A 17,496-nucleotide genomic window follows, 5' to 3' on the forward strand; every position below is an offset into this window, starting at 1 on the left:
CTATAAACTCCATGAAGGTGAGGATTGTTTTTAATGTTGTCTTTTTATCTCCAAGGCCTGCCATAGGTCTTTATACATAGTAATCTTGTCAAATTGCATAAATAATATTTAATGACAGTGGTATTCTGAAGTCATGGATTTATTTGTAATGTAAGGTACTTTTTAAAAAAAAGTTAATTTTATGATCTCATTATAGGGAAGAAAGCCTATCACTATGATAATAATATAATAATATAATAAATTTGACTCCCATTGTAGTTTAAGCCCATGATAGCCATTCATTAAGTTTACTCTTACACTTTTCCCTTGTCACAAAAATTTCTAAGTCTCAATGTCAAACAAAGAAAAAAGAAAGTCTCCAATACAAAGAAAATAGGTTTATTGAGAGAGGGATTCTGTCTTACAGTAAAGCTGGTCTCAGGTCTAGGATCCAAAGACCCTGAGCTTCAGGATCCATGAATATTTATACCCCCAAGTCAAGAAGTACAATGTTTGCTGTAATGGCATTTGTCCACATATATATTCTTACAGCACAATACTCTTTTTTTAAGGCGTAAGAGGTAAACATTTGCATTGTATGTGCCTCAGATATACCTCAAATATGCAGAAATGGCATAATTTCATCCCTCAACAGCTTATATCACATCATCATTTGCAATTACCACTTTTCATATACTTTTGTATTACCTTTACCAGTTCTGATTGGTTAATTCCATTTTTAGTTAATTGACCTTTAATTGGATTACACATTTTAACCAACAAGATGTAGCCTATATAAGTATGTTTCTAACATTATTAGCAATTATGCATATTGTCCCTAGTTAAAGCAAACTAGATCTATGTTTAATTCCTCATTATCTAATGAAACTTCCAAAGTGTACTCTATAATAGAAAATGAAGCTGTAAAAATGGCTTTGTAAATTATATACACAGAACAAAAGTAGACCAAAGTCTACTTTTACATCTTTTCCAATAGTCTATCCCTCAAAGCATTATCAGATACTAAAGTAAAGTCTAAAATCACTAAGAAACAACTTTCAGTCACACCCTCAAGCATTTGCTCATGATCATTATTTCCTAAACTCTTAATTTGTTGTTCTCCTTTGAACTCTGTCCAAGTTGTCTGTGTCCTATTTTATTTGTCCATCTCTGAATAGAACATAGTAACCGAGGACCAGAATTCATTAACTTTTAAAATAATTGCCAGTTTATTTTCTCTTTTAAAGCAAAGGATGAGCTGTAACTTGTTGGAGATATAAAGGAAGATTGAAAAACATTATTCAATTTCATTAAACACAAGACTAGAATGCATATTGTTTATCACTAAAATACTTTTATACCTTTGTTATTTCAGACTAGCTATAATATACAAGTATAACAAACAACAGTCTAAGCTATTATTTCAGCAAAATAAAGACAAGTTCAATTTGAAAACCTCAGAAGACACAAGTGTGATGAAAGTTTAGGAAGTAATCTACCAACATATTTATTGATCTTTTTCTTTCTATAATTCACACCATGCTAGGCCTTTGTATAAGGCACACCATGCTAGGTGGCTAAAAAGCCCTCATTCATTAAGCTCAAACTGGTTACCTTCTATTAATGAAGACACATACATGGGAAATGATAACAATGCGAAGGGCCAATGATAAGTACCAACTAAATGATGAAAACAATAAATGCTATGATATATAGAGAGAAAGTGTGGGCTAGGGTGTGTTGGAAAGGCTTGCTATAGGAGGTAAGATTTGAATCAAAACAGGCAAAATTTGGATATGTAGAGCAGAAGTAAGACATTGTATTATAGGAGCGCTTATAAATGTTGCAAAGGAACCTTAAGCATGGAGGCAGTAAAATGAAAGACATTTTGGTAACAGTGAGTTTTGGTAAAAGCAGTTAGATTATGTAGCAAAGTAGTAAGAGATATTAGAACAGTGGTATGAGGTTAGTTATGGAGGGATGTTTAAGGGGCAAAGCCAAAGAGTTTTAGTTTTTGTTTTGAAGATAATGAAAGTCCATGCAAAAATCTGTATTCCTTTTAATTAGTATTCTCACATCATGGCATTAACAAATAAATCTTTTTCTTGAAACAGATTCAGCTTTCTTATGAATGCACATTTAGACTACATGAAAAACAGCCACTGGCTTGGTCAAGATATATGGATCTTCATTTGGCTCTACATGTAGACCATCTAGGCAGTAGTAGCTCTACCTCTGTGGCTTGTTATGTTGAACTACCATTATTCTTTTCTTTAATAGCTGATATCTTACTGCTCCCATCTCATGTGAAGACTGTAGGGAGTTCTTAAGTAAATGAACATTGTGTGCTTGGCCTATTTTGCTGCAGGGACCCTTATCCCCACTTTTTCCAGTGAAAATTTATCAAGTATGCCACTATAGCACATGTTAGTTTTCAAAGGCATAATATGGCGAGTCCCTTCTCAGAGAGGATGGAATTTGGTGGCATTATTTGACAGGCCTACTTCTGTTCCTCTGTAGGATCTCAGGGTGTCATCCTAGCTTTAGCCATTTTTGACTGAGAGTCTGAGTTTTTACTAGAAATTTCTGAGTAAATTACAAAATATCCATTGTAGCAATTAAAAAAAAAATTAAGTAGCCTACGGTTTGAAAATGTGGTCCAATTATAATAACAGAAAAAAATACAAAATGAGAGGATCGGGGCAGCTAGGTGGTGCAGTGGATGGAACACTGGCCCTGGAGTCAGGAGTACCTGAGTTCAAATCTGGCCTCAGACGATTGACACTTACTAGCTGTGTGACCCTGGGCAAGTCACTTAACCCCAAATGCCTCACAGAAAAAAAAAAAAAAGAGAGAGAGAGAGAGGATCAGATTGAATGATTTCTAAAGCCCATCTCCAGTTCTAAATCCTGAAAGTCTATATGGCTTAAAAACTATGAGGAGCTGTGTGACCCTAGGCAAGTCACTTAACCCCAATTGCCTCACCAAAAAAAAAAAACCACACCCCAAACCCAAACAAAAACAAACAACAACAACAAAAAAAAAAAACTTTATGAGGGTTGGGACCATATCTTATTTTTTCTTTATATCTCATATCTCATTGCCTTTAATATACTAAGCATTTAGAATAATTCAGCGTAAAAGCTTAGAGTTAGAACCGGAAAGAACTTTAGAAATTATCTAGTCTAGTTTTGTCTCATTTTGAAGATGAGGAAACTGAGGCCCATTTAAATTAAATGAATTCCTCAAAGTCATATAGAAAAGTGGTAGAACCAGAATTTGAACACAATTCTTTTGACTTCTGTGCTGCTTCCAACAAAATAATTATTTGTGAAATAAATTGCTATAAGTGATAAACGACAAGGTATAACTGAGGTCTGTATTCCCCACCAACCAGGAAAGTAAATCCCAGTCAACTAACTTGAGGCCCATAATTCTGGAAGAAATATTAAATGAACACCAAAAAAAGATTAAGGATGTGATTTTTGCTGAAAGTGTTGCACCCACTGAACATCTGAAATATTATGATAAGTATGATTTCTTGATTAACAAAGAAGCTGATAATGATATTGATAAATATCTTGAAGAAGATCATAATTATGAGGAAACAATAAAAGAAATTCGCAAATACCAAAAGCTAAGTGAAGAGATACAGTACACATCTAGAAAGGTAAATAATGCAAGTTTTTAAGGTCTTTTTACTTTTGTCTTTGAATGGACTTTTTTCTTCTATTTTTCTTATTAGTTAGAATTTTGAGTATACACAAAGTAATGGTGAAAATTTCACTACGGTTCCAACTTCCAAGGTTCCTTAGGCAGTAAATACTATAGTATAAATAATTGTTCTGGGTCAGCTAGGTGGCGCAGTGAATAAAGCACTGGCCTTGGATTCAGGAGGACTTGAGTTCAAATCCAGTCTCACACACTTGACACTTAACTAGCTGTGTGACCCTGGGCAAGTCACTTAACCCTCATTGCCCTGCTCCCCCCCAAAATTTTTTCTCTACTGGCAAAAGAAAATGCATCATTTACTACTCCCACCCCCACAACCCCCAAATCAAATGATCTAGAAAATTCATTGTTTTCTACATAAATTTTGCAAAATGTCTGTATCACAGTAACTATGGTTCTCAAAGTATTTGAAGAACCAAAGTATATGATGAATTGTTTCACTTGTGTAGAATTACTTTGTATAAAGCAGGGCTTCTTAAACTTTTTCCATTCACCACCCTGTTTCATCTGAGAAATTTTTACGTGACCCTGGGTATATAAGTTTATAAAATAGATATACAAATCAAACATTTACTGCCAGATTTTTGTGACCCCCACATTCAGTTACATGACCTCATATGGGGTCACAAACCCACAGAAACTTTGGTATAAGCTCTTTGGCAGGATTTAAAAGGAAACAATTGCTAACCACAAAGGGATCCTTTATAAGTCAAATATTTAAAGAAAATCTAATATTAGATGAAAGTAAATTGGTATTACAAGAAAACACTGAGAAATACTGATAACTGTTATAATACAATTCTGTTTTCTATATTATGTGACTGAAATTTTCATACTGATGTTTCAGGTCCTTCGCTTAGGAATATTTGAACTACATTGTGAAGAATTAATCAGAGCTTTGGCAAAGCGAGCAGATCTTATTGCTGGAAGACTTATAGCTAAAGTGTTCAAGGACCATCAGGAATTAAATATGAAGTAAGTGAATGGCATTATTTACTTTCAAAATATTTTTTCTATTTTAATTGGACATTTATTAAGTAGCTCAATTCTTTTTTATAGTAATGGACCAAGGTGGTGGCATGGATAGTCTCAGAGAAAATAATCAAGTTGTTCTTATTTTGTGAGGCATTTTATGTTTGGCTTAGGATAGCATTAATATAAGTTTATTTTTTTCAGCATGAGTCAATTAACAGTGGGAAGAGTTGGCCTAGAAGTTTTGGTTCTAGGAGAATCTTGTATGGGATTCAGAATTTGTACAGATAAGACTTATATTATCCACATGTGTTATGAATTTTAAGGGAGCCTCAGATCTAGTATTGTACTGCTGTCAACTTGTAGTAATTGATTCTTGTCACTCATCATTTCATTACTGAAAACACAATTGTCAATTTATCAATTTACTCAGAGGTCGCAAGATCCTCAGAAAGTTAACTGACTGTTAATAACTCAGAGACTGTGTGAAACAGAATACTCTTCTATAGGTTAAAACCAAGAATTATAATTAACATGATAACTAGGATGGTGTGGTGCCTTCCTGTAGGAATTGATGTTCCAGGGGAAGCCTATTAATTGAAAATTTTTTCTAACAATCATAGTATGAGAGAAAAATAAATTAGATGCCTATAAGAATAATTTCTTTTAGGTCATGTAGAAATTCAAAGGGGTCATGCTTTTTCACAATAAAGGGTATATTTTCTAGCATTTGTTATCAATCATTGTATAAAGTTTCTTCTTTTTTTCACATTGACCATCTAAATTCATTTATTAGAGGTACCTATTTTGTGCTGATCTCTGTATTAGCCATTATGAGTAATAGAAATTTTAGAAAAGACACAATTAATGTCCTCCTGGAGGTTATAGTCTACTAGGGAGATAAAATAAGAATGGATCACTATAATATGCATTACTTAATAAGTAATAATTATAGCTAGCATTTATATAGTGCTTTATTTAAGGTTTCCAAAGCACTTTATAGATATTCTCTCATTTGATCATCATAACAATCCTGAGTGGTAGGTACTATTATTATCCCCATTTCAATTTTGCTCTTATTCTATTTTTTTTTAATGTGGCAGTGAGGGTTAAGTGACTTGCCTGGGGTCACACAGCTAGTACGTGTCAAGTGTCTGAGACTGGATTTGAACTCAGGTCCTCCTGAATCCAGGGCTGGCGCTTTATCCACTGAGCCACCTAACTGTCCCATTATCCCCATTTTAAAATGTGGAAACTGAGGCTGAAAGAGGACAAGTAACTTGGCCAGGGTCACATAGCTAGTGAGTGCCTGAGGTCTAATTTGAACTCAGGTCTTCCTGATTCCAAGACTAAGCACTCCAATCCTCTGAATCACCTAGTTGTTTACCTTAATATTAATGTACATTAAAGCATACTAAAGAGTTGTAAAACCACCCTCTGTGTAAATTCCAAGGGTGAAGGTTATTACTGACAAGCAGAATCAAGAAAGACTTTAAAGGATGTTTAAGTGTTCAACCAGGCATAGGGAGAAGAATGTACATTCCATGGAAAGAAAAGTTGAAAATAAACTAAAGTTTATGAAAATGGGAATGATGCTGCCCCAGGCAGAAATAGTGAAGTCATGTTTAAGAGGAAAGATAGGCTCAGTTTGGGGCATGTTGAATTTCAGGTACCAGTAGGACATCCTAGGGAGAGATGAACTATAGACAGTCAGAGATTCTGTAGCATTTTAATTCAACAAGCATTAATTAAGTGCCTACCATGTGCTGGACACTCTGCTAGAGATACAAAAATGAAATAGATCTTGTGTCCAGTAAATAATTACATATTCTACTGGGGGAGGGACAGAGTTGGGATTGTATACAGATAAGCCACAACAAAAATGCATAGTAATTACAGGGATGGGGTGGGGATAACAACTGGAGAAAATTGGGAGAATTAGGAAAGACTTCTTGTAAGAGGAATTTAGGAATTCAAAGAGACAGTGAAAGCATTCCAGGCAGTAGCAGACAGTTGGTGAAAAGGGATGGAAGCAGAAGGTAGAATGTTATGACTAGGGAACACCAAACAGGCCAGTTTGGCTTGAATATAGAGTGTTGAGGAGGGAATTAATGGTTATAGGAGAATGTGATATCGATCTATATGGGAAATAGAGTATGGCCATGAAGACCTTCAAAAAAATAGGATTTTGCATTTTATCCTAGAGATAATAGGAATTTCTTGAACAGAGGGGTTGACATGGTCAGATCTGTGCTTTAGGAATCTCTCTCTCTCTCTCTCTCTCTCTCTCTCTCTGTCTCTGGCCAGCAGCTCTATGGAGAATGGATTGGGAAAGGGAGAGACTGGAGAAAGACAGACTAATTAGGCAGCTTTTTCTTTTTTTAAATTATTTTTCTTTTTATTTTTGTGGGGCAATGAGGGTTAAGTGACTTGCCCAAGATCACACAGCTAGTAAGTATCAAGTGTCTGAAGTCGAATTTGAACTCAGTTCCTCCTGAATCCAGGGCTGGTGCGTTATCCACTGTGCCATCTAGCTGCCCCCTAGGTAGCTTTTTCAATGGAAAGATGTGATAAGGGTGGTAATCAGGTGAGTAGAGATAGGGGATGTGGATGTCAGGGGGGCCAGGGAGTGAAGGAGAGCCAGATAGAGGAAGGGAGGGAGACGGGGAGAGAGAGGAAATATCCTTAACAAAAATAGTGAAGTTAGAAGCAGGGGATAGGTATGAAGGAAAAGTTTTGTTTTGTTTTTTGTTTTGGCCATGTTGAGTTTGAGATAATTATGGGACATCCCATCCAGGAAGAGATGTTTGACAAATCAATGATGTAGACCTAGGGTTCAGGAGAGAGGTGGAATTCTCGAACTCAAAAGATTCATGGACTATAATATAAAATTGAAAGGTTATCTGTGTGGAAGTTCTGAAGCTCTGGGAATAAATTAAATTGCACTGGAGCATATATATAGACATAGATATAGATATAGATATATATAAAAGGAAACAGCCAAGTACAAACTCTTATAAAAAACTCACTTTAAGTGGTTTCAAAAAGGATGAGGAATGAGTGAAGAAAACATAAGGAGGAATTAAAAAGGAGGGAGGAGAACCAGGAAAGTGTAGTATCTCTGAAGTCAAGGAAAATGGGACAGTAGAAGTTTTAGTCCAAAATGGTAAGGTCTGAAGAGGTCAGAGAAGAGAACTAGGCTTTCTATTTGGTGATTAGGAACGGATTGATGACCTTTGGAGAAACCAGTTTCAGTAGACTAGTGGTTGCAGAGGGCATATTCTAAGGGACTGAGGTCTGGATGATTAGTCAGGAAGGGGAATTATTGAGTATCAATAACTTTGACAAGAACTTTTCCAAGAAGTTTGAGAAGTGAAGGTGCAGAGATAGGACAATAACTAGATGGTATAGGAAGTCAAGGAAATTATTGTTCAATAGTTTGTCATATCCGACTCTTTGTGACTACACTTGAAGTTTTATTGACAAAGATACTAGAATGGTTTGCTATTTCCTTCTCTAGCTAATTTTACAGATGAGGAAACTGAGGTAAACAGGGTTAAGTGACTTTCCAAGGGTCACACAGCTAGTAAGTGTCAGAGGCCAAATGTGAACTCATGAAAAATGAGTCTTTCTGCATTCAAGTCTGGTATTCTAGCCACTGTGCCACCTACTTTTTTAGAATTAAAGAGATCTAAGCTTGTTTGTCGTGTTTACCTGAATTAAAGAAGACTACCAAAGTAACAAGAACTAGCATCTTAAATGAATGCCCGGAAACTGCAATTTGGAACCACCACTTAAAAATATTTTTACAATGTAATTGGGTTCTTTTGTAATCCTTTGTATCTTATTTCATACATTTGAAAACATTATTCTGAGAAGGCATCTATAGGCTTCCCCAGGCTGCCAAAGGCGGGGGGGGTGGTGGTCCATAACCCAAAAAAAGCTTATGAACCCCTCATTTAGAGAGATTGGCATTAGTGAGAAATAAGTTTACCTTCTCTCTTCTTACCAGATGGTTGATGTTGCTGAGAAGCTCAGCAAACTGGAAGAAACACAGCAAAGGGACAGTAGTAATCAGATGGGTAGTGAATAGGAGGATAGGATATTTGCTATTAGCATGTGCAGTGGAGGAGGTTTTAGCAGAGAAGAGAGAAATAGGGCTTTAAAACAGTTGCTGTTTAATTAAATCAAAATAATCAAAAAGTTGCTCCTTTAATTAAGTTAGAGTCAATAAAGGAGGAGAGGAGAAGGATTGGTGTGCAGTGGTGAAAGCCTATTTGAGGTTATCTACCATTTTCTAGGCGCACTGGGCTGAAAAATACAAAACTATTTTTTAAACTCTTCCACCTAGATACTTAATGGTTGAATTTTTACATATTAATCATTACATTGATATTTTGTCTTCAAATATGATTTTTCAATGGATAAATATGTAAGATTAATGGTTTCTTACATTTCAGATTGTGTGAGGAATTTGAGATGATAGCAGAAAAAGCTCTTAGCACACCTCCAAATACAGCAGAACTAATGGAATTAAAGGTATACATTCTATACATTTTTGTACTTAAAGAAGTGACAAGATTATTTTAAAGCAAAGATCTAGTCTTTGAGTAATGCTGCATTTGGTTTCTATATAATGGTTGCTCTTGCTTATCTAGAATTTTGTAACATACATAACTTTTGTCATTGTGAGGTAGAGGGAGGAGGGGGAGGTTGTTCAATGAGGTTAAATGGTTTACATCCCTATGAGGGAGGATAATACTTTTAACTCTTTGGGATCTGTATCTCCATTAAGGTATTGTTATTAAACTGACTTTGATGTGATGATATAAAGAAACTTAAGGGGCAGAATAAAAGGAGACTAGGGGGAGGAGAGGAACGGTGAGGTGGAATGGGGTTAATTACATCATATGAAGAGGCACAAAAAGAACCCATTACAATAGAGGGAAAGAAGGGAGGGGTGAGCATTGTTTCAACTTACTCTCATCAGATTTGGTTCTGGGAGAGAATAACATATACACCCATTTGTATAAAGAAACTTAGCTTACTCTTTAAGGAAACAAAATGATAAGGAGGAAAGGGTGGTATTGATAGAAGGGAGGATAGAAGCAAGGGGGAAAAGGGGAAAGAAAAGGAAGGGTGGCTGATAAAAGGGAGGGCAGATTGAGGGAGGCAGTGGTCAGAAGCAAAACACTGGTCAGGAAGAATAGGGTGAAAGAAGGAAAAAAAATATTATCAGAAACTAGGCATAGACCAACATGTTACACCATATACCAAAATAAGGTCAAAATGGGTACGTTATTTAGATATAAAGGCACAGGTAAATTAGGAGAGAAATGAGTAGTTTTCCTCTCAGATCTATGGAGAGGAAAACAATTTATGACCAAACAAGAGAGAGAGAGAATATTATGAAATGTAAAATGGATAATTTTGATTACATTAAATTAAAAAGGTTTTGTACAAACAGAAGCAATGTAGCCAAAATTAGAAGGGAGGCAGAAAGCTGGGAAACAATTTTTACAGCCAATATTTCTGATAAAGGCCTCATTTATAAAATATATAGGGAATTCAATCAAATTTATAAGAGTGCAAGTCATTCCCCAATTGATAAATAGTCAAAGGATATGAACAGGCAGTTTTCAGATGAAGAAATCAAAGCTATCTATTGCCATATGAAAAAATGCTCTAAATCACTATTGATTAGAGAAATGCAAATTAAAACAACTCTGAGGTACCGCCTCACACCTATTAGATTGGCTAATATGACAAAAAAGGAAAATAATAAATCTTGGAGAAGCTGTGGAAAAATTGAAACACTATGCATTGTTGGTGGAGCTGTGAACTGATCCAACCATTCTGGAGAGCAATTTGGAACTATACCCAAAGGGCTATGGGACCATTCATACCCTTTGACCACTATTAGGTTTGTATCCCAGAGAGATCATAGAAGAGAGAAAAGGACCCATATATACAAAAATATTTATAGCAGCTCTCTTTGTGGTGGCAAAGAATTGGAAATTGAGGGAATGCCCATCAATTGGGGAATGGCTAAACAAGTTGTGGTATATGACTGTATACTATTGTGCTGTAAGAAATGATGAACAGGAGGATTTCAGAGAAACCTGGAAGGACTTACATGAACTGATGCTGACTGAGAGGAGCAGAACCAGGAGAACATTGTACACAGTAACTACAACATTGTGTGATGATCAACTGTGATAGACTTGGCTCTTCTCAGCAGTGCAATGATCCAACACAGTTTCAAAGAACTCATGATAGAAAATGTTTTCAACATCCAGAAAAAGAACTGTGGATTCTGAATGCAGATTCAACCGTATTGTTTCTACTTTGGGGATTTTTTTTCCTTCTTTTTTTGAGTTTTTTTCTCTTGTACTCTGATTCTTTTTTCACATCATGACTAATGCAGAAATGTATTTAATGTGATTGTACATATATAACCTATATCAGATTGCTTTCTGTCTTGGGGAGGAAGAAGGGAGGGTGGGAGAAAAATTTGGAACTAAAAATCATATGAAAACAAAATTTTAAAAAAATTTAAAAAATTAAAACAACAACAACAACAAAAACAACAAAAACAAGCTAGGCCAAATAGTAAAAGAAGTACAAAAAAAAGAAAACGAGGAGAAGAATGCCTTGAAAAGCAGAATTGGCCAAATGGAAAAAGAGGCGCAGAAATTCACTGAAGGGAAAAAAAAAACCTCCTTAAAATGTAGAATTCACCAAATAGAAAAGGAGGTACAAAGGCTCACTGAAGAAAATTATTCCTTAAAAATTAACAAATGGAATCTAATGGCTCTATGAAAAAATCAAGAAATAACAAAACAAAACCAAATGAATGAGAAAACAGAAGACAGTGTGAAATATCTCATTGGAAAAACAATTGACCTGGAAAATATAGCCAGGAGAGAGAATTTATTTTACATATACATGATCCTGTGACATATACATGTAAAACAAGAATAACAGAATTAGAACTACACCCATGAAATGAAAAAGAAAAAAATCACCAAGTCAAAGGTAGTAGAACTTCAGGTTCTTGAAAATGGACACCAAGCAAATACATTTTTTATTAGAAAATTCATTTGGTTCTACTTTGTTAAATAACTCTAGTATCTTTTACCTAGTATCTTTTCCAAGAAAAGCCCAAATAAGGTCATGAAGAGTTGGACATGACTGAAAAATGATTTAACAACAACTAAGATTATCACATTGTGTTAGTAGCTAGCTTATTTGGAGCAGTTTTCAAATGGTTATTGATAGCTTATATTTCTACATTTGAAAACTATCTGTTCATGTCCTTTGACCATTTATCTATTGGGGAATGGCTCTTATTACTGTAACTTTCAATAACTTATTTATGTATCTTAAAATGAGACCTTTAATCGGATTTGCTTGCTGTCGAGATTTTTTCCATGTAACTGTTTCCTTTCTAGTCTTACCTTAACCTACATCCCTTTTTTTAAACTTCATTTTTAAATTGATGATAATCTCCTTTTTTGCTCTTACATTTCTTCCTCCTTCCCATTGAAAAAGAAAGGAAAATAAAACCTGTGTGGCAAACATGCATGGTCAAGCAAAACAAATCCCTGTACTGGCTATGTTCAAAAAAGTATTCACCCTGGGTCCATCACCTCTCTATTAGATGATGGGTAGCATGGTTCATCATGAGTCTTTTAGAGTTGTGATGTTTAAAATCTAATGTGGGTCCTAACCTGCCCTCCCAGTTTTTGGGGGAAACTGGCTAAGATTTACTGCTAAATGGTGCAGCCCCCTCCTCTGCCCTGGGCCCCACAGACTCTGCAGCGGGACCTTCTCATCATCCTGGGTGGGCCTCGCGCCTCCCAGAGGCTGCCTGGCCACGGACGGGAGGAGCCAGTGCCCCCTGGTACCCCGTGGTCTTCCCTCTGCTCCTCTCCCCTGCCCTCCCCTCCCCTCCCTCTGCTTTGGCTTGCTAGGCCTTGACCAGGCTTTTTCTGCTCTCTTGAGTTCTCCATTTCTTTCAGCAAGGGGAGGGCGGGTGGAGTTCCCCATCCCCCAGCCCCAAAGCGCCATCCAAGCCACAGAAAACCACCCCCTACCCCAAACAATTACTGGTTTGTTGTCTCCTTAGACTGTAAGCCCCTTGAGGGCAGGGAGCGTGGCTGTGTGTTCTGCAACTGTATTGCACCTCAATAAATGTGAACTCATTGTTGGCAAAAAAAAAAAAAGATTTACTGCTAAATTCAGCAAGAGTTCAGGCTTTTAAGTATTTATTAAAGTGTATTAGAAGTTAGTGAAAAGAGATCATGTAGAAAACCCTAGCTTAGATCTATGTGGGATAGCCAGAGAGAAACCCTTGCTTTTCCTAGCAGTCCACGTGAAGTTCTGCCACTACACCCAAAATCCCAGACTAAAAGAGCCCCTCCTTTTTCTCTGTCTCTCTGCTGCCCAGCCAAAGTCCGAACGAAAGAGAGACCAATTGTCAGCGGCTTCCCCCAGAAGCCCTCTGTGAAACAGGAAGCAGGGCCATCCACACACATAGCTCCAAGCTAATTGGCTGGTAGCTTTGATTGATATGACTATAGGCGGTTCTAGAGATATAACTTCTGGACACCAAGTCACATGTGGATGCCAAATCATATGCTTTCTCCTCAGGGAAGAGCTCTGATTCTCACAGAATCATGGTTGGTCATCCATCTAATCAGAGTTTCCTACCCCTCAATAAAGAAGAGAGTATTGAGAAAGAAGCAGTGTGCTCAGCTTCAGTGTTCTAGGTTTGTTGCAGTATGTTCCTGATCTCCTGTACTTCTTTTTTTTCCCTTGCCTAGAGCCCACTTACAGGTGCTTATCATTTCCATATTTCCTTTTAAATTTCTCTCTTCATGACCAATTCTCTAGAGTTTGTTTTATTTAGGATTAATCCCCCCTTAATCTGCTCTCTCTTATTCCCTTCCTTCCCTACTCCCTTCTCCTTCATTTCCTCATTGAATGAAATGTATTTCCAAACCCAGCTGAGTCTATGTATCTTACCTTTTTTGACCAACTCAGATGGAAGTGAAGTTCAAGTGATATCTACTCCCCCTACCACTTCCTTTAATTGTATATGTGTCATTTGAAAATTTATGGGGGGGGGCAGCTAGGTGGCACGGTGGATAAAGCACCGGCCCTGGATTCAGGAGGACCTGAGTTCAAATCTGGCCTTCGACCCTTGACACTAGCTGTGTGACCCTGGGCAAGTCACTTAACCCCAATTGCCTCAATTTAAAAAAAAAAAGAAAAAGAAAATTTATGGGGGTGCCTGTCTCTGTTCTAGGTTTTAGGGAACTTAGGGTTTCTAATATATTGTTACTTAGAAATTAGAGGCTATAGCACCAGTTTTGGGCATTAAGCATTAAAGCGTATTAAATATTAGTAAAGATAGAACACATGGCTCTGAAAGTTCAGGAGCTCTACATAAATAGGATAGAGGGGAGAGAAAGTGAGCAGGTTACCTACCTCCTTCAGTGTCCCCAACCAAGAGAGCATGTGAGTGTAAGCTCCCTGAAGTAGAGGAGAGGCGGTCCTTTCACACCGCTCAAAGCTAATTAGCTAGCAACATTCAAATCCATTGATTGGTATGACTTGAGGGTAGTCTAGCTGAGTTACCTTCCTTTAGGTAGTCAGGAAGGTCAATCTACATTTCCTTTGAAATTCTCCTGACTCTGGGCTGGCCTTAAGAAAGGTCATGCAAAGCTCTCCTGGTCTCCCAGAACCTCATTATTTCCTCACATATAGTCTTTTACTTGTGCACCAAAATTATGAGAAAATTTCCCCTACTCTTTCTCTACTTTTTCCTCCTAATATATTCCTTTCCTCTTCCCTTTCCTTTCCTTCTTTAAGGGCATCAAAACATTAAAACAAACAAACCTCACAGGCTCTCTGTCTTATTAGGTTCCCTCTGTGACACCTGATGATAAGATTCTGAGGATGATCCAGAAAGAAAACTACTCATTTTTGTTTAGTCTCTTATGATTGCTTGCTCATACTTAACATTTTTGTTTCTTTTCACTACTATGTTTATGTTTCAGAATTTGTATATAGCTCTAGTCTTTTTATCAAGAATATTTGGACGTCTTGAATTCATTAAATATCTATTTTTTCCTGTATAGGATTACATTCAACTTTGCTGGGCACTTCTAGGTGTACATCTATATCCTTTGTCTTGTGGAATATGAGATTTCAAGTTTTATAATTCTTTATAGTTGTTAAATCGTGTGTGATCTTGTGGCTTTTCAGTATTTGAATTCCTTCTTTCTGGCTACTTGCAGTATTTTTTCTTTGAATGAGGTTCTGGATTTTGGTTATAATGTTCCTGGGAGTTTTCATTTTGGGGTTCCAGGAGGTGATTGGTGGATTCTTTCTATTTTCACTTTGCCGTCTGGTTCTAAGAGACGTGAGCACCTAATATTCCTTGAAATAGTATGTCTAGCTTCTTTTTTGTTATGGATTTCAGGTAGTTAAATGATTTTTAAATTCTGTCTTCTGTTTTGCACATCAGTCTTTACATGAAATACCTTACTTTTCCTATTTTAATATTTTTAGGGCTTCATGGAGTCATTAACTTTTATTTGGTGTATTCTAATATGGGGGGAGGCTTTTACCCAGGTTAGGATTTATATACAACTCTTGTGTCAAACTGTTTATTCACTTTCCAATTTTGTCTTTCATAACTCATTTTTTTCTAATTTCTCCCCCCCCAGCTCTTTTATTATCCTTTTTTTCTTCTTCTAGTCTAGGCCTTTCGTTTCATTTATAAAATTATTATAGCTCTTTAAAATTTTTTTTTTTTGCTTCATCCTTTTCAGTCATTTTCTTCTTCTGGGTTTTTTTCTTGAGCATTTTTTTTTGTTTGCTTATTCTTCCACACTTATTTCCTGACTTCTGATTGTATGTTAAGGCCAGGCTCTCTACACTTCGGGAGAGAATGGCTTGGCCGTGCTTATTAGTTTTATTTTCTGTCCTCTTGGTTCCAGTAACTATTTTTTTCATGAATTGAATATTGTGCTATTCTATGATCTCGCGGGCTCAAGTGGGTGATCTGTAAGCTTTCAGAGCATCCAGAGTGCTGTGATCTAGAGTAAAATATGAGCATTGCCCACTTGGTCTGAGCTCTGTCAATTCTTGACCTTGGTTTGAGTATGAGCAATACAACTTTGGACTTCCCCTTGGTTGGAAATATAGTAGACTGCTGCTGGACTCATCCATCCTCAGCAAACTGGAAAATTCTGCAGGTTCAGAATGATGAAACTACAAGTTCACTTCTGACTGGGGCCCTTTGCCTCCTTCTTTGGGCTTCAGACTGTGTTGGGGAGTAGATCTGAGATACCACTTCACTCCCAGGCGTGGAGCTACTACTTGTTTCTATAGCTGGTCCTTGGTCAGGATACATCTATGGGCTGGGACCACAATGGGCTGGCACCCCTAGATTCAGGTTCCTCTCCTCAGTCTGCCCTTAATCTGTGACCCAGCACCACACAACTAGTGACAGAGCTATCAGTTGGCACTCTTCCTGCTCTCTGAGCAGCATCAGCCCCCTCTTTGTGAGTCTGGGACCTCATCTTGTCCAACCTTCGGCAGAATTTATTCAGTCCCCTATTCAAAGGGTTTGTACCCCACTGAAGGTCTCCCTATCTCCCTATGTGCACCAGGGCCAGAAAAATGACTCAGTCATTTTCTTGCATTTCCTGAGCAGGACTCGATGTGTTGCATTTTCTAGATGGGTGGTTTTGATAGAAAATTGATTGCACTGTTTCCACTCTATCATCTTTTGGTTTTGTGACTTACATATGTGGCTCCAGAGTGAGGTAACTTAAAACCATAACTTTTAATCTATCTTCCTTTGGGAAAATGGATTATAGATTGGAAGGGTGTCATATAAGTGACCTAAATTCTCAGAAATATACTGGAGATACCATTAGTAACAGCTGAGTGAGTAGCTTTCACTTCTTTTACTTGTATTCCTATTGAACATAGCAACCTTTGTAAGAACTGGGAAACATCATATGCAGTATTTTTGAAAATTTTTTCCTAGGTCTACATAATGTTCCTACATTTGCAAAACAACTCATCAGTTTTTTTTTAATTTGATGAAAAATCATTTACTTTAATGGAAGATAAGTTGTTAACAGTCAAATTTGCTGACCCTACTGGTTATTTAGCTGATTTTTTTCATTTTCATTTGGTTATAATATTAAGAGAAAGAATAGTTAAGTCCTGAATTGATGGGGTTTTTTTTGTAAATCTTTCTAAGCGCTCTATTTTATCCACTTATTTAGATTGAGATTTTTGTACTTTTTACTCCTTTTTTCCTCCTTTATTTAGAATTTTCCCCAGTTATATGCAAAACAATTTTAACATACATTTTTGAAACTTTATGCTCCAAATTCTCTTCTTTGCTCCCTCCCCTTTCCTAAGAAAGCAAGCTATTTAATATAAGTCATACACATGTATAGTCATGCAAAACATTTACATATTAGTCAGGTTGTAAAAGAAAACAGATAATATAACTCAAGAAAAATGAACTAAAAAAATTATGCTTTAGGGGGCAGCTAGGTGGCACAGTGGATAGAGCACTGGCCCTGGATTCAGGAGGACCTGAGTTCAAATCTGTACTCAGACACTTGACACTTACTAGCTGTGGTGTAACCCTGGGCAAGTCACTTAACCCTCATTGCCCCACCAAAAAAAAAAAGAAAAAGAAAAAAAAAAGTTGTGCTTCAATCTGTATTCAGATACCATTAGTTCTTTCTCTGGAGATGTATCACATTTTTTATC

At 36.7% G+C, this 17,496-nt stretch overlaps 1 protein-coding gene across 1 annotated transcript in view; it reads left to right on the top strand.

Moving 5' to 3' along the window:
* DNAH7 (dynein axonemal heavy chain 7) overlaps positions 1–17,496 on the top strand; it is a 304,763-nt gene that overhangs the window by 75,139 nt on the left and 212,128 nt on the right. The window contains exons 12-14 of the mRNA XM_043992176.1: positions 3,377–3,649; positions 4,559–4,686; positions 9,144–9,222. Of these exons, the coding sequence (XP_043848111.1) occupies positions 3,377–3,649; positions 4,559–4,686; positions 9,144–9,222 (480 nt within the window). The remainder of the gene's footprint in view (positions 1–3,376; positions 3,650–4,558; positions 4,687–9,143; positions 9,223–17,496) is intronic.

This window comes from Dromiciops gliroides, chromosome 3 (assembly GCF_019393635.1).
Source record: "Dromiciops gliroides isolate mDroGli1 chromosome 3, mDroGli1.pri, whole genome shotgun sequence".
Classification (NCBI taxonomy): Eukaryota; Metazoa; Chordata; class Mammalia; order Microbiotheria; family Microbiotheriidae; genus Dromiciops; species Dromiciops gliroides.